Raw genomic sequence first — 26,039 nt, forward strand, 5'->3', positions numbered from 1 at the left:
TAAGTTTTTTCTATCTTGAACCTTCGTACTTACCTTATATATATACATCTTCCAAACATACTAACTATTAAAGAAAATATTAATATGAAATTTGAAATTCAAAAAATGTTTAGATTTTCTCAAACAATAAGAAAACATGTCTCACATTTAATTCAAAATAAATTTACTTTTTGCATGAAAACTCAAGATTTGAAAATTTAAATATAATCTTTTGAGACATAAATGATTAAAATAAAAAAACATATCTAAAAGTAATTATTTTTTAATTCAAAATAAATTTTCTTTTTACATGAGTAAGAGAAAATATGTCTGAAAATAATTCTGTTTTAATTCAAAATTTAAATATAAGCTTTTGAGATATAAATAATTAAAATAAAAAAAATATGTTTAAAATCAATTATTTTTTAATTCAAAATAAATTTATTTTTTGCATGAGTAAGAGAAAACATGTTTAAATCAATTCTCTTTAATTCAAAATAAATTTACTTTTTATATGAGAAAGATAAAATATGTTTAAAATCAATTCTCTTTTAATTCAAAATAAATTTATTTTTTGCATGAGTAAGAGAAAACATGTTTAAATCAATTCTCTTTAATTCAAAATAAATTTACTTTTTATATTAGAAAGATAAAATATGTTTAAAAGTAATTCTCATTTAATTCAAAATAAATATACTTTTTGCATAAATAAGAAATACATTTATCAAGAAATAAAAATTCAAACATAAACTTTTGAGATATAAATGGTCAAAATAAGTAAACATGTTTAAAGACAATCCATTTTTAATTCAAAATAAATTTATTCTTTGTACCCACTTTTTATTCAAAATAAATTTACTTTTTGTATGAGAAAGAAATATATTTATATCATAAAAATATTTTTGTTATCATCAAAATCGTATTTGTTTACTCTTAAGTTTAACACTTTCTATATCTCATATTTTTCGGTCTATATCTTAATTAACAAACGTTACTTTAAAAAAATAAGAATAAGCTATAGATCTCATAATACCTAGTCTCAAATAACTTTTGTTATTACACCTTATGTGTTATTGGTAAAAGTTTATTAAAAGATAAAAAAGATTCAAAAGTCCAAAATAACTTTTTAACTTAAAAATATGTAAATTTTATTTGATTGGGGTCCCAAATAAAGCGAAAATAAGATAACTCCCCCGTAAAATGAATAAATATTATCATTCAAATTCTAATAGATAATAGAATATCAGGATAAACATTATGTATAAGAATCTTAATTCTATTGAATATTAGAATGTCAAGATAAATGTATTCATAAGAATTCTAATTTTAGTGGGCATTGAAATATTAGAATAAATATTATCTGGAATAATGCTAATATTAAGAGATTTGGGAAAGTTCCATGCTCTTCTGTAAATAGATAGTTTTCATTTCAAAATGGATACGTCTCTGATAGTAATTTCAATACGACCTTCAAATTTTTAGTATTTGACTTCAGCATTAGAGTGTTTGCACAAAATTTTTTTTGTGCCCTTTGATCGTTCTATTTTTTACAAAGTCCAAGTGAGTAGATGACGACGTATTTAATTAATAAATTTATTATTATGTTCGAGGGACAATAACACCAAAACTCATTTTGTTTAAATTTTATCCAAGAAAAAATGATTGAATGGAAAGAGGATCGATATATAGAATCTCATTCTACTCCCTAAACAATGAAAACATCATTTTACTTGAGAAAAATTATGCGTTACAATGATTATACTATGATGTCCTTTATTCAATTGGTATCATGAATTAACAAATTATATTTATAAACACACGAGCTATTATATATTCTAACTGTTTAGATATAATATGGGATTAAATTTTTATATGAGCAAAAAAATTGTTAATTTATGATTAAAAGATTATAGGTTTAAATAGTGAAAATAATAAACAAAAGATAAAGATATATAAGGAAGATAGGGTCTGTGTTGGAGGTGATACTTTGGTTCTATTTCTTTTCCTTCCTTTATTTGTTGTATTGGTTTTGGCTGTGATTAGTTTGTGATTTTGGTTTTAACTGTGTTTCCAGGGGTTGATAATATTTTGATTAAATTGAAATAATTAAATTAAATTGACCAAAATTATCAGTTCAATTTGATTTAAACCGTAAGTCAGTTCAATTTGATTTCTACGTTTGATAATTTCGGTTATTTTGATTTGATTTGGTTTTCATATTAAAAAAATTCGAAATAATTGAACTGATTGAAATATTAAAAATGACATCGTTTTTGCACTTTGTTATTTGAGTTTTTAGATTTTTTTGGTTAGTTTTTCCAAGTCTTTTTTGGTCGATTTAGGTTTTCCAACTTTGTTCGACTTTTCGATTTATTCGATTTGAAAATCCATTCAATCAATATAGTTCAATTTTAGACACAAATTCGATCTATTCAGTTTGAAGAATTCAATTCAGTTCGTAAGCGAAATCGAATACTCACCTCTAATTCCGTCTTTGTTAGATTTATTGGTTCAAGCCTATGGATGGAGTTTTGTAAAGTTACTCTGTTTCAATGCTTTTAACCCCACTATAAATGGTTTTATTTTTAACGAATAATCCTCTTCACCTAGAGTCAATGGTCAAGAAAACTAGATTAATGTGTTGACAAAAGAAAATAACTATAAATGCTTCAATTTATCAAGAAAATATAAAAGCTAATTAAGGGTTCGTTTGAAAATATTGTCAAATTTTTTTATCTCATTTCATTTCATTCTATCGATTCCAGTTCTAGTTCAATAATTTTCATTTCAGTTGTGGGAAATGAAAATTAAAAATATTTTTTAATTTTGTTGTGAGCTATCGAGAGCATGAAAATAAAGCTGAAAATAGTATTTGAATATTTTCTAAATCTATATTCAATATTAGATTCAAGCTTGGGATAATAAAAGAATTATTAGTAGACCTACGATAATGACTAATTGGAAAATTGGAAGATTCCTTGGGGACTAGACCCTGCCCTCTTTTTTTTTTTTTTTTTTTGTAAAAAAAAATTAGTTTAAGACAAAGTTGAGCTTGAGAATTGCTAGACCAGTCTCAATGTTATAAAAAACCCAAAAATATCATGAATCAAGTAATGATGAACTCACTAATCTGTCCCATTTAGTTTAATCAATTCTCTTAAAAACTCTTACCAATTTCATTTTTTTTTTTTTTTTGCATATCTTTAGTTATATATATATATGCATTTGAAGTTGTTGTGTAGATACAAAAATAAATTTAGTTGATTGAAAACATTGTCGTCAATCCACCTGAACCTGGAAAAATAAGAAAATAATTCAGAGGGTGCGAGGAGGTCCCCGTGCAAATATTCCGATACTTAAATCAGACACTGAAGATAATAAAAATTGTATTAAAATCAGTATAAGAGACATACGATTTCAGAAATAAATGTCTACTTATTTATAGAAGAATATGAAGTAATCTTAAATAATCCGGGATTAGAATTCTTTGTAAATAACACCTATTTTAATTATTCATAATCTGGCTAGAACTAGGATTGCTGTGGATAACATCTATCTTTTTATAGATGATATTTATGTTTTCCTTTTGCAGATAGAATTTTTTGTAGATAATTATTTATCCCAATATCCGTAATCCTCTTAGAATTAGAATTTTTTATGGATGATTGATTATCTTCTTGGAGAAATTTTCAGATATCGGAATTATCTAGTTTGAGTGTTTATGTAAGACCCTCGCCCCGAGTATAGGAAATTTACGCCTTTTAGACGAAGAAGATATTTTGGGCTCTTGATCTTTTAATGGGCCTTTATGAGAAACCAGGGATTGCCATTTTAGTGGTATCAATTGTGGTTTGGCTTTCAAGATGAGAAACCAAGAGGGAGGGGTTACTATAACACCTCAAAATTTTATTCTGGTTAATTTTTTCTTAAAATTGGGATTTATTAGGAAATTAGATACACTAAGTAGATATATTAATGGTGTATTTAATTTCTAGGAAAATTAACCAAATTTAGAGAATAATTGGGTCAAAGGGTTAATAAAAAATGGTGTGGAGGTAAAGTCATGGTTAATAGATAATGGTATGGAGGTAAAGTCAAAATTAAAGTTTAACCCTAAGTTGAAATTATTAAATAAGGCCATGGGACATATAATTAGTTATATGAAGGGAAATAGTTTAATGAATAAGGGATAAAGGGCTATTAATTTCAATGAGATTGTAAATTTAATTTAAATTAGGAGGGAGATGTATTAATTTAGAGGATTACATGTTATTAGTCACATATAATTAAATTAAATGAGTTAAAACCCTTTGAAGACCAAGAGTTAAACTATAAATGACGTCTTCTAGTTATTTTGGCCATTGGATTTAATGTGGATCAAGGATTAGGATTAAATCTTGAGAGGGGGATTAGAAGATAAAGGGAAACAAAAACTAAACAACAAAACTCTCACTCTAGGCTTGCCTAAACACCCTAATATTGGTAAAAAAATCAATCAAGGTAAGGGGTTTGAGCTTGATTGTTGCATCGTTTTGACATGGCCTCTAATTGACTTTGTTGTTGTCATTTTCGGTCGGTCATCTTTCCTCCCCAATTGATCTTCCTCTCATCTTCTTTATTTGATCCACCTCATATAAGATCTTTAGCCATTAGATTTCTCCAATTGTGAAAACACTTGTGGAGAAGTTCTATTCTCCCAAAGGAGGTAGAATTTCGAAGCTCGTGTATTCTCATTATTTCAATTTCTTCATAGAAATCATAGGATTTCATTTTTACATGTAATTGAATTTCCCATGTATAATGTGATACAATTTTGATACATTGACTTATGATAGTAGAGATGTGTACGCATGCAAGTTCCATTCTCCCAAAAGAGGTAGAATTTTAGAACTTGATATTCTCAAAGTTTAAGCCCATTCTGATTACTCAAGCTTGATAATTTGCATTCTTCTCATATAAATTATAGTTAGGTTTGATGTGAATAATATCGCTCTATTAATTGAGATTCTAACTGGCTTTAACTATGTGGGGGGTAAGACATTGATTTTGTCTTGGGTATTGCCAACATTGATTATGCATTATAGGAAAGTTAGCCAATTAAATCAATAAATGAAACTACTGTTTAACAAAATAAGGTTCATGCTAAATTAGAAAAGGTTAATTCCTTACCTAATGAGCCCAATAATCCTAAGACTTCCTACATCACCTAGTCTCAAATCTGGACTGTTATTGGACTGGTTTCTAAATGTGTTACTAAGCAACAAAAACTCAAAAGGGAAAAAGGTGAAAGTGCCTTCTTTTTTGGAATGCTAAATCAGACTTCAGGAAAGGACACTATAATCAGAAAAGTTTGGTTATTGTAAGTGATCTTGGGATAAATGTTGTTGAAAACATAATGATCTAGGGAAAGCATAATTAGAAATTGTGTCAAATTAACATATAGAAAATTTTGGGACTATTATCTAGTTTAATGTATCTAATAGTGTCGAATGAAATAATATGACTAATAAATGTAATCACACCCTTATGGATATAATGAGTATGATTTGTTTGCTTGCCAATAGTGAATATAATTTTCAAATATATAGAAAATAATTCCCTCGAAATAGCATTAATTAAAGAGAAATATCCCTATTTGTCTATAATGATTGTTAAGCTAATACATATTTTGTTGGTCTATTGGCTAATATATGGTTTTAGACCATAAGTGGTTAGATAAATATATGAATATAAATAGGTCTTTAAGACCAAAAAGGACTCACAAGGGAAGATTAAAAGATTCAAGAGGCAAGGTTAGTAACTAAGTGATTTGCCCATAAAGAAGTCATTGGGTTTTTTTTTGTTTTTTTTAGAAAAATAAGATTAGTTAATACACATATGTCAAGGTCAGTGGGAGAAAATGATATAAAGGACCTTGAGGAGACTTTTTTTTTTTAGGCATTGAAATTTAGTATGATAGGACTTGTGGGTTATTTGGATTTTCCCAAAAGACATATGAAAACCATGTGTTCAACCAATTTAATATGTAATAATAGACCTTGAAAAGTACCTATTATTGTTAAAGATGATATATAAATAAAAGAAACAATGCCCAATAACTGATAATACAAAAAAGAAGTTTGTAGAGAATGTTCCTTATTCTAGTCTTATGAGAGGTATTTTAAGTGTGTTGGCTAGATTTCTTTCTAATATATGACAAGATCATTGGGTGGTAACAAGGAGAGGTCTTGCCGTATCTACAACAAACAGAGGTCAAATGGATCTGGAGAGAACTAGCCCCCAGATCCATCAGTCATTTTAGCCCTCCTCTCTTCTCAAATGGTCCAAATTCTAAGACAAATTTGAGGAAGGACTTTGCCTCCCTATATCTGTCACTGAGAGAGGTCATCTACTCGCATATAGAAAGTGTGACAACCTTAAAGTGGTTGGTTATTAAGATTCAAATTTTGCTGAAATGACCAGATAATGCAAAGTATACCTCATGTTGTGCATTTATGATGGTGAGGTGCAATCTCATTCAAAGGTGCTAATTAAGCCGAACTCTCAAGGCTTCGTCCACCATATACATGTTGAATTTACAACATATTATGGAGCAATCACACATGTGGTTTGGCTCATGATCGCGGAGGAAATCTCACCAATACTTTCATCCACTATTGAAAGGTGTATTGATTATTTTTAGAATTTTTGTTTATAAAGATTTAGACTTTAGGCACGTCTTTCTTTGTACCTATTAGAACAAAACTCAAACATAAATATATATATATATATATATAATTATCCTAAGGGAATATTTATATGCTCTAGCCAACATATATATATATAAGGTCGACTTTTTGGATAACAATGATGTATATAAAGTTCATATATATACAAGGTTGATATATATATATATATATTTCTACACAAAGTTTACTCTTTTATACACCAAAGAAATTAGTAGTATATTTACAAAGAATTAGTGATATTTTTCACAAAATTATCAACCTATTTCAAACATTATAAACATTTTTTTTAATTTTCTAAAATTATAAAGAAGTATTTAAACTTCATATACAAATAACATTTATCAACACGTACGTGTACATGTGTGTGTATGTGTATATATATAAATATAAATATAAATAACTTTATTGGGAGAAGAAATTTGTGCATGCATGCATATGCATGTAGAATTTATACATACATATATACATGCAAAGTAAGCAAGCAATTCCCCAAATCCCATAATGCATGTAAGTACTGTGTGCAGTGTGCTTATAGACAATTTATGCATAAATCATCGGGCGACAGAGGGGGGAAGGAGTAAAGTTGAATTTGAGGGTGACGCATCCCATCTCGACCCCCCCACCACTACTCACTGCTCACCTTTTTCTTTTTCTAATCCCATTTTTAACCTTTTTCTTAATTATATTCTTAGTTTCTTATTTTAGAACTCTCTGTCTGTCTCTCTCTCTCTCTCAATCAAATTAAAGACACACTACCACCACAACATGCATAGCTTTTTTATATCCTCCTTTGTCTCTAAGAGAATAATATTATTCTTATCATATATACTGTTTACTAATATATATAATGTCGCGTTTTGTCTTGGTGGGTTCTTTAATTAACATATAATAATTAAATATTATTATATGACAAATAATATGATTGTATATATATATGCTATATATTTTTATGTATAAAATTCTAAAATTTAAACCCTAAATACAACTTTAATTAGGAACCAGGAAAGAAGCTCCCATATGTTGAGGAAGGGGGTGTTCTTAAATAAATAAAATGGCCTTGCTTTATTTTTGCAGTCTTCTCCTCCTTTTCTCTCTCTCTCTCTCTCTGCAACACACAACACTCTCTCTCTCTTTCTTTCTTCTCACTCCTTGATGTGATTCTCCACCATAAGCCTATCAACCTTTACAAAAGAGAGAAAGATCAAGAAGCACCATGGTTTTCCCATCCATTCCGGTCTATCTAGATCCCCACAATTGGATACAGGTAATTAAGTTTTCTTCTGCTTCTTTATCCATGGCTTCTTCAGCACAAAAAAGATCATCTAAAGATAAATATTCGCACTCTCGGTTTTTTGATCTTTTCTTGATGAATATACCAGATATGTGATCTCCCTTTCTTTCCAATTTGATTTGCAGCAGCAACCGGCTAGAGGTGGGAGCAGCGGCGAGAATAATCTACTGCTGACGCCTGTGCCGCCGCCTCTGGCAGTTGGAGGCGGCGGCATGGGCACCGGCTCCCCCTCGATCAGGCCTGGTTCCATGGCGGAGCGAGCCAGGCTTGCAAAGGCACCGCAGACTGAGGCGCCACTTAAATGCCCTAGATGTGAGTCCATAAACACCAAGTTCTGCTACTTCAACAACTACAGCCTCTCTCAGCCCCGCCACTTCTGCAAGACGTGCCGGCGGTACTGGACTAGGGGCGGCGCGCTGAGGAACGTGCCGGTGGGAGGAGGTTGCCGGAGGAACAAGAGAAGGAAAGGAAGCAGATCCAAATCTCCGGCCACCTCAGATCACCAAGCTGGCACGAGCTCCGCGGCTGCAGTCACCTCCGCCGGTCTCTGCACCACTGATATGTTAGGGAATTTCCTCCCTCCGCCAGAACAGCTGCCTTTCTTGCACTCCTTACCTCACCTCAGAGGCTATGGCAGCTCCGGCATCGGCCTGAATTTCTCAGGAATTCAGCCACCAGTGGCGGCGATCGGTGATATCAATGGTGAGCAGTGGAAGCTGCAACAAGTTCAGAACTTTCCCTTCTTGACAGGCTTAGAATTACCATCTGAGATATACCCATTTGAGACCGAAGCCGCTTCGGGTCAGCTTGGATCAAAGCCGTTAGAATCTGGAGTAATTCAGTCAACTGAGGTGAAAACCGAAGAAAATCAAGGCTTGAACATGTCAAGGTACTTTCTGGGGCACCCTGCAAGTGATCAGTATTGGGTTGGTGGCAGTGCATGGACTGATCTCTCTGGTTTCACTTCTTCTTCCGCCAGCCATCTTTTGTAATTGATCTCTCTCCGTTCAACATCTTCTAAAACCCTAGCCAATCTTAAACGTTTACGAGTTGTGTAATTGAAAACAAAAAGAAGTGCCGTAACTTGCAACCATCGGGTCCTCCCAAGAGTTGCTTCGAAACCTAGATCCAAATAAAGGTAGGCATAGTTTTGAATTCAATTGCTTCGTTTATTGTATTTTATGGGTATATCTCGAGACTCTTGTGTATGCGTTCATTGAGTTCTATATCTAACAGGAATGCCTTCAGCTGTATCTACTGAATCCACTGATAATTTCCATTATTCACTGATTCTATAAAGAAGATTGTGAGTGTAACAAATTTATTCTTTTATATGTTTAGTTTCTTTCAAGTTAGAGACTTCACCAGCATATCAGAAGAACTAGATTGTTGGTGCAGTACAGATCTTTCTACTTTAACTTCTTGATGATTTTGAGAGTACTTAATTAATATGCCCACTTCAGGACCGAAACTTGGCTAATCAATTGTGTTACTCTTTTCTATTTTGAGAGTAAGATTATATCACCACAGGTTCTACAGCCAGAACAACTAAGATTTACAAGACTCGAACTCAAAATCTCAAGTTCATTAATAATAGCATCTTAATTAGCTCCGCATGAAAAAGTCCAAAATGGCTACATACATCTGATCGCTCTCCAAAAGTGAAACTTGGTCTCAAGCCAACTGTATTCTATCTCTAAAGAGAATGGAGGTCTCCCACCTAGGCCATATGGGCTTTCTGATCACCTAGTTATAAGCCCCTTTTTTTTCGGTAAAAGAGTTATATGCCCTCTTTTTTCCAGTTCTCAATCCCATATAGTCATCAGATGTGTCATAGTCTCTGGTCATCCCTCATGCTTCGCTAATTAAGAACAGCAGCCAAATAACTAACTCTTCTGACTGGCTTCGCCAATTGTAGTTCTCTCTCTCTCTTCTCCCCCCCCCCCCCCCCCCCGGCCCAATTCAAGCACAGAAAAGTAGGCAGAACCATGATTTTTTCACCTTGCCTATTCTAGGCCAAACACTGAGCAATTCCCATACTGGGCGGCCTCATCTTTGGTACTTGGGTGGATTATTTCTCCAAGAAATTAATTTCAGCGGTCATAAATGAGTTTTTGGGCCATGATAATTAGATTCACCAAATATAGAAGTATGAAAGCTGAAGTTTGTCACTGTTTTCTTGGTACCACATATCTGACTTCCTTTAATCATGTATGTGGAAATCCCAAATTCCCAGATACCTCTATGTGCCGTAGTTTTAAGAAATAACAGATAAGAAGAGCTTTTTTTTTTTTTTTTGGGTAGTGAGAAATAATTGAAAAGAAACTGCTTATTTGTTCGTTGTTTAAAGTAGATTTATTTTCTTACAGAAATTTTTATGTAAAATTAAGAATAATGTCTGTATCGATAGAATTAAGAATACATATCGAATACCCATTTGCTTAAAACTGATTTATTATATGGGCAGGTTAAAAATATCAAAAATATGAAGTTTTTTCTTCTTTTTTTTGTTTTGTTTTTTGGCAGTAATAAAGAAACGACAAAATTTCTCTCACAACAATGTAAAAGCCAAAATTCTAGGATTAAGTTAGGAAAGAATGAGATCATTCATTAGACCAACACAACAGCATAAAGGGCCCGACAAGTCTTTCTATTGTTTTTCTTCCACGTAAACCCTAGCTAGGGTTCCCTTATTTCCAATCCTCATTCATAAGCTTTCCACTTTGTTAGTGTATATATATTGAGTATTTATATATATATGTCACCATTTGATTGTAATCCCAAAGAATTTGGTTGTTGCGGGAGAACAAGAACTGCTGTTATGGATTTGCTTTTGCAATAATCGAGGCCCGCCTACTAAGGAATAAAGCTACCCAACACCCAGAAAACGAACCCATCAAAAAAGTAATCTCTCTCTCTCTCTCTCTCTCTCTCTTAGGGGAAACCCAGAAATCGACTGCTTGTTAGGGAGCCTCAAACGCCATAAATGGAAGAGTATCTGAAGAAGAATTAGAAAGAGGAAAAAGAAGGAACGAAGAAAGACTGGAAGGAGAGATGAGCTCAGAAATCCAAATAGTACTGTTGATGCTTACAACCACAAGAAAGCAGGCTTAGCTAGGCGTGGGATTTTCTCTCTGCAATAGTTCCGTGGCAGCTTTCGCTTTTGGGACGCAAGTCCTTCTCATCGATGGCAGTGGCACAGATCCATGCTCTTCTCCTTAATTAATTCCTTCTCTTTAATTAATCTCTTCTCTCCATTAATGCATGCTCTTCTCTTTTGATCAGCCATCACGTTCTTCCACATGTGCTCAATCATATTAGAGCCAGATTCTTGGTCATTTCTTGACATTGCTGATTGAGAGATTGATAATAATTCTGCACCAAAAGAAAAAGCAGCCATATGATCATGACCATAAAGCTATATATATCTTCACCTCTTCCTCTCTCTTAATTATTTTTTCTTTATTTTATTTTCTGTTTGGATTTAGGACCCAGTTCTGAGAGATCATCCATAAACTCATGCACACACACACACACACACACACATAGCTATATATATGTGAACTCGCTGAATTCTTTAAACTTTATTAGAGTTTAATAATTTTTTGGTGTTTTTAGTGTATTTTAATATTTAATAATAGCTTTTAACATTTAACATTTAAAATTTAACATTCACTTAGACCAATCACAAGATATCACATCATCTTTGCAAAAACATACTTTTTTATGGTTTTCATTCATGTTTTCATAATGTGCCAAACCAACACAGAAATCACGAGAAAAAATGATTTGACTTAGCAGAATTATGTCCACAGTTTCACTATAATTAAGAGGATATTATCCCCTAATCAATAATTTTGCAAAGAGAAACTACAAAATCTTCCCAACACATCCTCACTTCAGATAATATATGGTTACTCACATTTTGGAGGATTTTAGTTATTAAACAGTACACACTCACATGACTCTCTAACCTAAATAGTTAGATTGTGGGAACTTTAATTATTACATTCTCAAGAAAAACATCCACAATAACCTGGGTGCCTCATCTCAAACGTTACGAGCGTGGTTCATCCAGAACTAAACTAAAGATTGTCTATTTATAGACCACAAATTAACCACAATATAGTAAGATTAAGTTTCCCAATAACTCTCGTTCAGATAACTAACATTTAACATGTATATGAGAGACTTCTTTATTATTAGATGAAATAAAACATCTGATTTTATTAGAATTTGAGGAGTTATTTAACAATTGATGAATGTCACACAAGACAACTGAGCTAAGAAACTATGGCTTCTTAATTTTTCAATGTTCTCACTACATTCAAACGAGTCATAGTAGCTAGAAAGAAAACCTCTCTAGTTAGCTCTAGCTGTAGCCAAAGGAGAGATCCTCATTTTCGCCACTCCATCATCAAGACGTCATTATCACGACACTTGTTGCTTCTTCTCACTTAGCCCAGATCTGCTGTCCCTGAAGCCTATCCCTTTTCTGTCCCACCAATGAAAATAAATCACATTACCAATTAATATATATTATCAAATAGTGATTATCCCAAACTAATAGTAGAAAACTTAATGTTCTTCTTTTAAAATTTATTCTGAAATTAACAAAAAAAAATCTGTTTCTTCCGGATGAAATATTCTGTCTAGAAAAAACTAAATGAAGAAATGAGTTTTTTTTTATTAATTACGGAATGAATTTTGAAAGAAAAACTTTATGTTTTCTATCATTATAGTTTGAGATAATTACTGTTTGATTATGTGTATTAATTAGTGATATGACTTATTTTCATTACTGGTACAGTCAAAAGAACAGGCTTAAGGAACATATTTTCATATTTTCATTAGTGGGACAGTCAAAGGAAAAGCTTTAAGGGACAGCAGATCTGGACTCCCTCTCACTACTCATCTCAGCTATCCACTACCTTCAAACATCCTTTCTCCTTTTTGTTTCCCTATTATCAGTAAGTTAAGTTGTAATACCCCATTTCCCAGAGTTGTGGTGACTTTGAAAAACTAGTTTTGTTTTCCTAACACCTAATTTTTTCCAAATTACAGTACTTAAGTATAGAAAACAGCATATGTCAAACTTAAACAATAAATGTAATCAAATAAAGGTAGATTAACATTTTTTACATCACATCAAAAGATGTGTTAATTATTACATCATGAGAATTTATAAAAAATATGACAGAATAAAAATTATTACGTCATGAATTCTTATGAGAATGTAATCATGATTAAGATTTAGTTCAAAATTATAAAAATATCCTTTCAATAAGAGGGGTCAATCATTTATCTTTTCTTTTCCCTTGCTCTGAGTCACTAGACAAGTATGAATATGTTGAATTAAATGCTAAATCATTTAGTGGCGATTCAAAAATGATTTTCATACAAATGGGTGCAAAACGACATCATTTATTTTCCTTGTATTTAGGATGCAAAGATAAAATACTCCTGCGAGATCATCATTTCATATAATCCTTTATGCCAAGACCAAGGGGATTTATATTGATCATCCTTAATGTCTCAACCCTTGTTACTAAAGGTCATATAGTGTAGTATGACTAATAAAAGAACACATCATATGCATCACAAGCAATAGTATGTCGTGCAGATACATCTTATATTATAGCATGAATCATCATCGCATTAAGCCTCAACATGCATGAAAAAAATATAAGTTTTCTATAAAACCTCTTGTCAAAAACCTCCAATTTTCTTTTCTTTTCCTTCCTTTTTCAGTTTTTCTCTTTTTCCTTATTTCCTCTTCCTTTCTTACCTTCTTCCTTCTGTAACCACCTTGCCCTAAAACTAGCAGTTTTTCCAGTAAACCCCAATTTTTGGGCAAGACCCAATCTCTCTAATTTCTTCATCAAAACTCACATTCGAGGTACCAAAATGGCCCCTTTAACCCCCAAAACAAAAATCTATGAAAATTTCTCCTAGTGCACCCTCAAACAACCCCAATCCCCACTTGAATTCCTCTCAAACCCTAAGCCATCGAATCCCTCTTTTGTAGCCAAATTGATTCAATCATACCTTTTCTTCTGCTTCAAGGCTCAAAGATAGCTTGAATTATGTCGTAAACCTTAGCTTTTACAAACCGAAACTTCCCCTACAACTGTTGTCACTAATTAATAAGCTATGTTTTTCAGAAATTATGCTGCTAAATCTAGCCGATCCTTTTCCTTTTTCTTCCCCAAGTCACCCCCAAGGCTATGAAAACCCTAGTTCCTAGCCCTTGGTCAATCATTATGGCCAATGATGGTGTTGTTGGCATTGTAGTGCAATAGTTTCAAAATTACAAACTATAACTTTCTAAAATTATACTTTAACCCCTTAATTTCATTTTTTCTTTCATTTTGTCCCTTACAATCCAACCCTTTTCTTTTAAACATAGCACAAAGGCCCTCATCATCAATAATAAATTGGTGCAAGTTATTATTGATGGTTGTGTGTTTACAATTAAGATCATTGAAGAACAAGTCCTTGCTTATCATTAATTTGTTTCCTAGTTCTTTGATGTTCAATGTGTTCCTCAATCAAATTTAGAGAATTCTCATGACTCACAATCTTCTTCTAATTCTAGTCAATAGTGTTTGGATTACCTGGAAGGTGAGGTGGTGTCTGTTGTTGTGCATACAACGGCTAGCAGCTCTTTGTTTTCTAAGGTTGAAGAGCAAGCCCTTAATTCTCATAATTTTTATGCAATTATCACTAACCCATATGGGTATTTGGTGACTTGTTTGGACAATTGCTATTATTTGGCCTATCATAAATTTTGCTAATCAAGTTGCAATTTTAAACTTGGAGCCTAGGCTAGTTTTTTTTTTTTAAATGAAAATATATATTATATAAAGAATTAAATGAAAAACCAAAGAAAATATTTCACGAAAGCCAACGAGCATACCCCACAGCCACTCAGAAACAAACCAAACATCAAACTAGCAAATGAACCAAATTCGTAGCTTCCTCAAACAAGCAAATGTGGAGAAGAGCTAAAACTAGAAATAATGAAAAATTGGAGGACCACAACAAAAAGTATCTCATAGAGATAAAATGCATAGGAGAACATCGGAGGACTGAGAAGAGAAGAACCCCTGAATATGAGCCAATTGTGTAGGGAAACGAAATTAAGCCCACCCGAGATCTCTAGAATGCCCCAAGGCTAAAAAGCGGGGTACACCACCATATCCAGTGCCACCAAGCTTCTAGAATGAACTCCTCCCATAATGACATATGAAACAAGATGAACATGTTCCTGATAATGACAACAACATAGGTAGACCACCAAAAAACAAGGCAAAATGAGGAACAACGTTTCTAGAAGCCTTGCAAAACAAATACAATTCCAAACAAGATAATCAGAATCATCTGAAACAACATCCATACACAATGACAATAAAGAGAAAAAGATCTAGATAATACATGAAGACAGATGACGCCAATAATGAGCAAAAGCCAAACCTTGTAATGATCGAGGAAAGTGTATCGAGGACAAATGAGTTCAAACATAAGTTTGAATCTAGTAAGCAATTTGAGTGAGGGTCTACTCATTATCACAAAAGCATATGTTATTACACTCTTGCCAAAGGAAATAGACTGTTGCTTGCAAGGTAAGTCAGGCAGCCACATTCCACATCAATTTACCACGCCATCTATGGGTGCCCCAAAAAATCCTCCTCAACCAATATCTCCAAGGCCACACAAATTTTACCTTCCACCTTAACAAGGAAACAACATGCCAAGAGAATGAACAAACAAAAAATAAATGGTTGTGGCAGTTCACCACTATCCTACACAAATAACATCTGTTTTGGAAAGATAAATAATTATTGATCCAATCGAGGGTGGAGAGCTACTCCCAAATAGCCAACCATAGGATAAAAGCATACGAGGAAACACCTGATCTATACTAGACAAGCTAAAACCACGAGACCTTATTGCGCCTGTTCTATAAATCCCTCACCCCTAAACGTTTTGAAAAAAAACCCATAAGAGAGGCAGGGAGCCACCTTGGTCGATCAGGAGAATTAATCCTATGAGACCCCAGCATAGAAGAAATGATGAGCTGAAGGGCTTGTGATGGGACTGACATAGGCTAGCACCAAGCACCATCCATAATAATCTCCACCACCCTAGTGGTACAGGGGATGGAAATTAAAACTAATGAAAGAGATGGCACGAAAAGTAATCAAGTAGCACCTTTAGGGGATACCAATGATCATACCACATGAAAATCTCTCTCCCATCACCCACATTCCATCCAAAGAACTTACGTACTTTACCCCTAATTTGGAAAAGCTTTCATCAATTCCAAAAACAGTAATAGGGGGTTGGGAGAAACCAAAAACATGAATCCCTAATACGGTATAAATGAATCCATTGAACCCATAGGGATTAAGAAGAAGCATGCATAAGATGCCAAATGAGTTTAGCAAACAAGGCTTGGTTCCACATAAACAAAGGCTAAAGCCCCAAACCTCCTTAATCTCCAGGGTAACAAATATCATTCCATGCTACCTTAGCCTTATGAGAGGATAATTCAGAGCCACTGCAAAGAAAAACACAAGCAATCTGCTTCATCTCCTTAATAATTCTCTTTGGAAGAATAAAAATGGATGACCGATAGACATGGATGGTGGATAGCACTGACTGAACAAGTTGGAGTCGGCCAGCAAAGGATAAAAGACGACCTCGCCATGAGCCTACCTTGGATCGAACATGATCAAAGATATGATGACAGTCACTATATGAAAGCTTCTTAGATATCAGGGGAATGCCTAAATAGCGAAGAGGTAGGGAGCCATGATGAAACCTGGATTCCCTAACCAGCTCATCACGCAGCTCCAGGTTAGAACAACACACAAAGTAGTCACCTTTAGATGGATTAGCTTGAAGGCCAGAAAACTCGAAAAAGTGGGACAAGCAAGCTTTCAAAACTTTGACAGATACACAATCTCCATAACTAAAGAGTAAGAGATCATCAGCAAACATGAGCATGACAAGCTTTAAGTTTTCACATTTCTAGTGATACTGAAAATCGTCTTTTCGTGTGTGATACCTAACAATGTCATGGAGAACTTGCATAACAAGCACAAACAAGTAGGGAGATAAGGGATCCCCTTAGCGAAGCCCACGCTCCCAAGGAAAGAAACTATGAAGCTTCTTGACCAAACCTATGAGAAGTCATACAAGATTTAATCTAGGAATAGAAGCGTAAAGGAAAATTCATGAGCTTAAGGACCAAAAGCATAAACTCCCAATTCACATAATCATATGTGTTTTCTAATTCCACTTTCATTGCACATTGAGAGGGACTATGTACACGAGAGATGGTAACGATAAAGGATCTCATGGGCTAAAAAAATATTATCCCCAATAATGGACCGCTCAGGCATAAAGGTTGTTTGGGTATTATCGGCAAGATGAGGCAAAGAGATTTAAGTCGATTTACAAGAATCTTAGAAATAACCTAGTATATCACATTGCAGCATGATATCGAACGGAACTAATTTGGGGATTCGGGGTGGGGAACCTTAGGGATAAGGCTAATTATGGTGGCATTAACTTCCCCAAAGTTTTTGAGAAAGAGTTTGATAATCTTTTGATTGATGCCAACAAATGGTCAATGGATGAAAGAACTACTTGTAGGTGGAAGAGAATTGAATTTGTCAAAGACCAAGAAAACGGGGAGAAGTTCGTTGTTTACAATGAAGAAAAGAAAAAGTAGGTTATATAGTTCTCAAATTTGTCTTGTGTATGCCAACTTGATGTTGGATGGCATCATTAGAAACAAGAACTTTTTGATTAATGTTGGAGGCAGTTTGGTTGAGGATGAAACCTCACATTCTTAACTCGGCACTACTCCTGATAATGATATCATTGGGGATGAGCCTTTAATTATATGTTTAGGTTGAGGCAAAAGCAGCATGGGGTCTTATAGATCAAATGGATGAGGAAGGCTTGATTAATCTCTTAATTGACCATGAAAATAAGGGATGTTTTGTGTGAGAGGTTGAGAAAAAAAGGCAACAAAATCTTGGGGGAATATCTTAACTTGGTGAACTTGTCCTGGATTTAGAGGTCTAGGTTTTATCTATAAAAGGATTTTTGTTCTTAATTGGTAGCAAATCAACCATTTATGTCATTGGAGTTTGCTAATTAGATTACTAGGTCTGATTCTTTTAATTGGTGTTGTGTTGATGCGTCGAGTATGGATGGGGGGATTTTGGCAATCTAGGATGTTGCAGCCTTCAAATTTACTTTCATACGCCTCTATCTGTTATTATGATGTGGTAAAGGGCCCATATCCTTTTCGATTCCTTGTTTTTTTGGTTGCAATTGCCTAGTTTCTCTAAGTTGTTAAGTTTTGGTGGCTGATTCTGAGGAAAATTTTGTAGCCTTTGTAAAGGTTGTGTATTTGGTGTTAGTCATCGGGCTTTGTCTTCTCATCCCAATTCAATCAGATTATGCTGAGTTTAATTGGCCAATATTACTCATTGGGTGGATTATGGTTGGTTGTTGTGAGATTGAGCTATATCCTTGGTTGTCTTGGTATGCTTATATCTAGTTCTAGGTTCTATTGTTATTTTTGCCTAGTTGCTCTGAGGCGCCTTCATGGTTTCTTCTTTGGTGTTGGTTCTTGGATGCTTTTACTGTGCTCTTTATTCATTGTTATGGTGTTCCTTGTTGTCTATCTTTCTTCACAAATGGTCTTCATTGCTGCTTTTGTGGGTTGGTTTCGCTATTAGGTTTATTGCTTGTTGGATTCCCTATGTTTCTTGATGAGTATCTTCTTGTATGATTTTGGTTTCAACTTTTGGTTGAAATTAAGATAGTAATCTAGAGGTTTTTTGTCCTACTTTAATTAATAAAAGTTCACCTTATTTAAAAAAAAAAAAGTAAACAAATTGCTAACAACTAGTGTCTAGTACATGACCAAAAACATAGAATAGGAAATATCATAGACTAATAGCTTTACCTTGGGATGATCACCCTTGTGTGGTCCCTCTAGCTCATGCCCTCAATTATGCATGGGAGATAAATAACAGGCATGAAGTTTTGCCTCACTTCGTAAGAGAATATTCGAACTCACGTTTCACCAAATTGACATCGATATAGCACTCATCCTTACCAACTGACTTATGCCCTGGGGGTACTAAGAGCTTCACCTTTGTTGATCAGAATGGTGAAAACTACAATCATTAATACATAAATCATAAATATAAATTTAATATCACACATTAAATTAAATATTTAATATTTAAATATTATTATATAATATTAAAACAAAATGCTAACAATTGCCCTAAATACAATGGCGATATATGCATCTTATTTTTAGATAAGTTGCATCTATTGTACCTTTTTTTAAAAAAAAATTAAACAATTTTATAGTTAATTGAATGATTCAAAATATGATACTTTTATCATTAATTAATAGAATTATTTAGAGATTAAAAACAAGATACATTTGTTGTCATTTAACCATCAGTCCAATATTACCCAATATTAAATACATAATATATTTAATTTAATTTAATATTATATGCATATCCAATCTTTAATATATAGTAATAAAATTTTAATATATTTAATATTATATATGCATTTAATCTATTATTCATATCTAGATCATATATGATATATGCAATTGGATCTGGATCCGAATACGGGTAACTAAATTCATGCTTAATGGCAAACCTAAATAAATAAATGGGTCAAATATGGGTCCGAACCCCCAATCCATTAACAGATCTAGTTAGGCATATTGCCCCTAAAATTGCATATCTTTAGATTCACGTTTAATTTTGTATTTTTGTTATTTAAACTTTTTATGTTCCATCTACTTAATTATGAAGAAAAAAAAATATAGAACCCTAAAAATCAACAAAAATTGGAGCTCTACTACCTCTAACAAACCACGAGGTTGACTAAATATTAGGTTTGGATAATTCTGAAAGTTTAAGTACACAATTAACCCAAAAACAAAAGGTGGGTACTAATTAAACTGCACGTTAGTATATATTATAAGGGATAAATTAGCCTTTTGGCTTAAATTAGTTCTGAAATCCTATAGATAGGTAAAAGATGACCTAGAAAAGCCATAGCCAGTGAAGATGGAGGATATACCAAGTCAACCTACTGAAGAACAACAAAGCCATAACTTGAATAACTAAGGCAAACTTGATAGCCAAAACAAAATCATTAAGGGAGCGAGGTGAAAACATAGAAAAACTGCTTTCAATTTGCAAAAACTTAGATACGTCCTGAAAGGGATCTTAATTAACTAAGGGATGAGAGATCAAAAGCTTGAGATTTTTACTAAGGTCTCATGGTTGAAGCTCTAAGGAGACGCCTATCACAACTATACAATATATCTAGACTCGTCATATGTCGTCTTTACCTAGATGAGAAGGAAGATGATTGGGAACCATTATGTGAAAATTGAGTGAGCCAGTATCATCAAAATATATGGATCGATCGAACGAAATAGGGAAACAAAGATAAAGATCAGATTTGGGTTGAGTTCAAAAATCGAGATCTAAAGTAGAGAGGGGATTAGAATAGGGTGAAGATTGTGCCAAGGGAGGGGGAAATAAGGTGGGGAGAATAGGGATTTTATGGAGAGAGAGAGGGGAAATAGGATAGCATTTTAGGCGATAGTGAATGGGGTGATTGATAGATTCAAATTTGGGGGAAAGGGGTGCAGGGGGTGATGAGGTGAAGCAAGTGAGGAAGAGAGATTTGAAGGAGGCCAAGGATTAGACTCATAGGTTAGAGAAGGCCAGGTTTCAAGGAAGGATGTATGCAATTGACGGTGAAAAGTTATGGGACAAAAGGTGAAAATCTACTCACAAAGGACCTAGGGTTTTAACTGGCTGAGAGCAACTTTTGTATATTATGATTAATGCTGCATAAACAAAAAAATTATATAATAAATGAGATGCATGTTAAAAAGAAACACTGTTAATATTTCTTTGTTTTCTTTCTTTAGGGTTCTTTCTTAAGAGTGGATATCTTCACTTTGATTGATTTCTTGTTGGCCTTTTTCCATTTCATCCATATATGGATGTTCCCTTTGTTTCTTTTCCATAAGATCCAAGAAAAAGGCCCTGGTACTGTCTTCTCAACAACTAGCTCAAATCTAATCAATTTGGTCTCTTTTTGTGAATTCCTATGGCTTAACTTTGTTTTTGTTCATAGGATGAATGATCCGATTTAACTGGGGTTAGAGACTGGTTATTGGAATTGTTTTCCCCTATGGCTTGTGTAGCTCTAGTTTTTGTGAGTATTTATCTTGGCTTTGGCTTCTGTTGTGATTGTGATGCTTTTGGTTTTGCTTGTTGTGGCATTGACTCGATTTATCTGTTTAATATTATCTGGGTTTAATTAGTTTTTAAGTCGTCAATTCATCGGTTTAGTTGGTTGTGTCACTCTAAAAATATTTATAATTTTAAAATTTTAATTAATAATTTTAGAAAAATATGTCATTGACATCTTGTGAAAGTACTGTTAAAGCATAAATAAGATCTCTTTATAAAATTATTATTTAATTTTTAAAAATTATAAACTAATTCAAATTACATAATAGAGTAAAAAAAAACTCCATATCTTATAGATAGCATTCCCATTCTCTCTGTGTTCTGAAACTGAGTTTGATTGGATTTTATAACTATATTATTTATAATTAATATATAGGAAATAGATTGGCAGCTGTTGTGGTGCGTTGTGTCTATAAATAAATATATATATATATATTGTTTCTGACTGGTGCATGCATGGCTTTTTTGCATGATTGTTGGTGAGTCATGGGGTAGCGTTTGGTTGTGTGATTGATTAATTAATTGATTAATATATATGGTTGTGGGAGCTCGCAGAATGAAGCACTAACTTTCATTGTTTAGGATTGCTATTGCTATTGATATGATATATTTATATGGAAAATGACACCCTCAAAGAAAGTATTTTATATTTAAAATATATAATCAATTCGTTGCCCAATCCCAAAGTATCACGTAACCAAATGAAATGAGTCGGATTGACTATTAGAAATCAATACGTGACATCAAACTCACCACCAGATAAAATTTAGTATCTTGACCATTAATGAGCATAATTCAACTAACATGGCTCGAGTCTTTGACATCAAATCCTAACTATATTTAGTCGCATTCAGAATGAAATTTTTAACAAAAATCACACTTGAAATATTTTTTGTATAAATTATAATTTTTTTTAATTATCTGACACGATATGTGTGTTAATTTTTTTCTTTTCTCGTTATTCTGTTCAATCTCTTGTTATAATTGAACATTAACTTTATCGTTAAAATTTACAACAAAAAGTAAAAACCCTAATCTTGGGGGGATTGATGAGTATTATCATAGGTCTCATCTTTCAAAGTAACATCACTTCAATATAAAATTTTATATAGAATAGGATAAGTGTGTATAGAGAGAGATTGACGGGTCATGGATTAATTATATATGTAAAAGCATATGGTGAAGTAGCTTTTTGAAAGGTAAGGATGGAAAAGGATGTTTTTTTGCCTCAAATTGAATTAGAGGATGAGCATATATATATATATATATATATATTCCAAGGGACAAAACCCTTGGAAACTAATGATGTTGTCTCAACTCAAGTCGAGAAGGATTCGTTTGACTGTTTCCTTTTCATGATGTCGGGAAGATCATGTTGGAATTGAATACAATAGTTAGAATAATAAAATCTCCAAATGACCCACATATACATTAATTATATATATTATATATTTATAAATGTACCCACCTAGTTAACCCTTATGCCAATTTAGTTAAAGGTCACTTGGTAGAGTCATTTGTTCCCTTGTATACATTCGAAAACAATACCTTTCATGTAAGTATTTAGGTAGCATTTGTTAATTAAAATATAGATCGAAAAAATTAAGATATAGAAAGTATTTTAGATTTTTGTTGTTAAACTTATTTGACGATTCTTGAAAAAAAAGTTACGAGACTTCTTTCTATTATTTTTTAGATATATGCTTAATTATCTCTCTCTCTCTTCTTAATAATTATATATTGGACCTCATAGATAAGAAAAAATGACGCATATGTTCTCCAGTACATTTTAAAAAAATTAACAAAAATTATTTGATAAAAATCTTGAAATATTTTTCAACCTTATCTTGACTATTCCATATATTGGTTCAAAAAATATTTTAAGGTTATCTTACTCATTTTAATAAACACTACCTTAAGATATTAAGAATCACACCCACAATTTCAAATAATGTATAAGTCGATGTTTCTAAATACTTCTACCCGCTACCTATGTTGCACGGAAACGAAAAAGGGAAACGTTTCCAATAGAAAATGAAAACATGAAAACGAACATTCTTCTAAAAAAAAATAGAGATAAATAGGGTCCGAAACAGGAATGAAAAACGTTTCGAAAACGAGAAAACGACTCCTATAAGTGTTTCCATGCAACATATTTAGCCCTCTACATTCTATCTAGATGTTCACTCGTACTCGACAAGATCTACCATTAACAAATTAATCTAGCAACAATTTAATTATATAAAAGTTCATTTATCAATCCGAATATACCATTAATTAACAAGCTAATCTAGCAACAATTTAATTATATAAAAGTTCATTTATGAATCGATATTGGGATAATGAAAGTTGCATGGACATAAAAATAATTTATTTTTTTGTGTATAAAGTAAAGAAATTGCCATGCATGATTAAAGTGATTGGTCAAAGTTAAAAGTTGACATAAATATAAGCCATTTTGATTGTCGATTTGGCTTATGAATAATCTAACTTGTTTTTGTGGGGGTTGGCGATTTGACTGCCCCAATATTCACAAACTTGTTGGATGATGATGCCCTAATTTAAAAAAGGACAGAATTAGGTGGATTGGTCCCCATTAGGGCATTATCTCCATGTCCAATTAGCTATAGCATATGCGTCCATCCCTCAAAGTTGCCTCCTTTATACAATTCAACACCACAAGACAAAACAAATGAGGGGTAGAGACAAGTCGGAAAAGCTTTCATCTAAGCCAAAGTGTTCACAATCTTTTGACAAAAATATTTTCAAGGTTTTAAATCTCAAGATAAGATTCAAGTTGAGAGATGGGTGGCGTCGCCTTCAAATAAAGATTAAGGGACTATTTACTTGTGAAAAAATAGTTTTGACTTTTTTAAAAATTATTTTATAAAAAATAAAAATTTTGTTTAAATATAAAAATGAAAATAAAGAATAAAGATTTAAAAAACGTAGTTCTCGCAAATACTGTTAAACTTGAAAAGCTACTAAAATAGGGCTTTATTCTCTTTACTGTTTTTAAATCGTTTTTAGTTTTTTAAAACAATAAAAACGTGTTTATTTTTATATTTTTAAAAATAAAAAAAATTGTAAAGAAAACTCAAAATAACAAAAAATCATTTTGGCTGTTTTCATCACAAATACGCTCAAAATTTTCAACACGCGAAAAACGTTACAGACAAAAAGAACGCGTTTTCAGCAATCTCAAAATATAAAATTAAAAATGAATTCAAAACTCAAAACTGAAAATTAAAAAGTAAAGAAAGTAGTCCTTGAGCTTTTCAAATTTTTTCTCCTAATTTGGAGATGTGAAAAAAAGTGGTTCTTCATAATTTTTTTTTAATCATCTCCATCGTCTTCTCTAACACAAATTTTTGAAATTTCTCTATTATTTTTGAACATATGCATTCCAATTTTTTAGATTGAAAATTTGTTTCTTTATTTTTTTATTGGTTGAAAATTCTTTTGTATATATAGTTCTAACATTTGAATGCGATTTTCAAACTTTATATACAAATTGAAAACTAGAGATTTTATAGAAAATTTTGATGCAAAAGAACTGAAAATATTTTTTCACAATTAATTAAACGACCCACTAGAGGTCTCAAATTCAAGAATTGAGTCATGTATGGGACCTAGGTGATTGTCTTATATGCTTGATGATAAGTCCAGATCTAAGGGAGAAAACACTAATGATACTACTGCTCTTAGTGTCATCGTATGCAATATAGTGTTGGTTTAGAAGCATACTATAAAGGACTAAGTTTCTAGTCATATAATGGACTAAATGTGGTTCCTTGCTTCATATATATATATATATATGATATGTTTTTGAGACTTTGATCTTGTAATAGTTAGAGTCTTGCACTACCAAAAGCTCTGATGATTGTCATGGTTCAATGTTAACTTTTTTTTTTTTTTTTTAAATGAAGTTCTAGACTGATATGTTTTAAATATGTAATCACTAAAGTTTATTTAATTGGATAGTCTTTTTGTTAAATAAATTTTTTTATATAAAATATTAAAACTTAATTAGTGTTGCCCAAGTGACAAGATGTTAGAATTTTTAGATTGATAATTAGAATTTTGGGTTGTGAAAAAAACAAACGAGTTGATATAAAACCTATAAAATTCACTTAAAATGATTCAATTAAATTTATGAGCCTAAATTCATTTTAACATTTAATTATATGTGATATCGAAAAGGTTGTAAGTTATTGAGCCCCATAATGGAAGGGTCCATAAAAGAAAACCTAGGATTAGGTCCCTTCTCTCATCTAAGATATAATTTTCTATTTACAAGAAAATTGTGATTATTTGCCCAATTGATAAGTTATTGAGCCCCAAAAAGAAAACCTAGGATTAGGTCCCTTTCTCTCACCTAAGATATAATTTTCTATTTAGAAGAAAATTGTGATTATTTGCCCAATTGATAATTTCTCTCATCTAAGATATAATTTTCTATTTAGAAGAAAATTGTGATTGTTTGCCCAATTGATAACTTCCATTGGAGAATGAGAGAGACTACTTAGAGTGTGTTTGATAACATTTAGTTGGAAAAAAAAATATTTTTCAACTTATGAAATTTTTCATGGAAAACAAAAATCATCTCCTTTCTAGATGAAATTTTTCATGGAAATGAGCAAAACATATGTTTTATTAATGGTCATACGATGGAATTGAATTTCATGAAAAATATAGTGTGTT

General features: G+C 32.4%; 1 protein-coding gene across 2 annotated transcripts; it reads left to right on the forward strand.

Annotated features, from left to right (window-relative positions):
* The first annotated feature begins 7,796 nt into the window (after nt 1-7,796).
* On the forward strand, nt 7,797-9,280 carry LOC127809741 (dof zinc finger protein DOF3.6). Of its 2 annotated transcripts, none has more exons than XM_052348772.1 (2): nt 7,797-7,971; nt 8,124-9,280. In XM_052348772.1, the coding sequence occupies exons 1-2, from the start codon at nt 7,921-7,923 to the stop codon at nt 8,988-8,990; spliced, it is 918 nt and encodes a 305-aa protein (XP_052204732.1). In that variant the 5' UTR covers nt 7,797-7,920; the 3' UTR covers nt 8,991-9,280. The 2 variants fall into 2 exon arrangements, with proteins under 2 accessions (XP_052204732.1, XP_052204733.1); XM_052348773.1 differs by having other exon boundaries at nt 7,798-7,971; nt 8,127-9,280.
* The last annotated feature ends 16,759 nt before the right edge of the window (nt 9,281-26,039 follow it).

Source organism: Diospyros lotus, chromosome 9 (assembly GCF_014633365.1).
Source record: "Diospyros lotus cultivar Yz01 chromosome 9, ASM1463336v1, whole genome shotgun sequence".
Lineage (NCBI taxonomy): Eukaryota > Viridiplantae > Streptophyta > Magnoliopsida > Ericales > Ebenaceae > Diospyros > Diospyros lotus.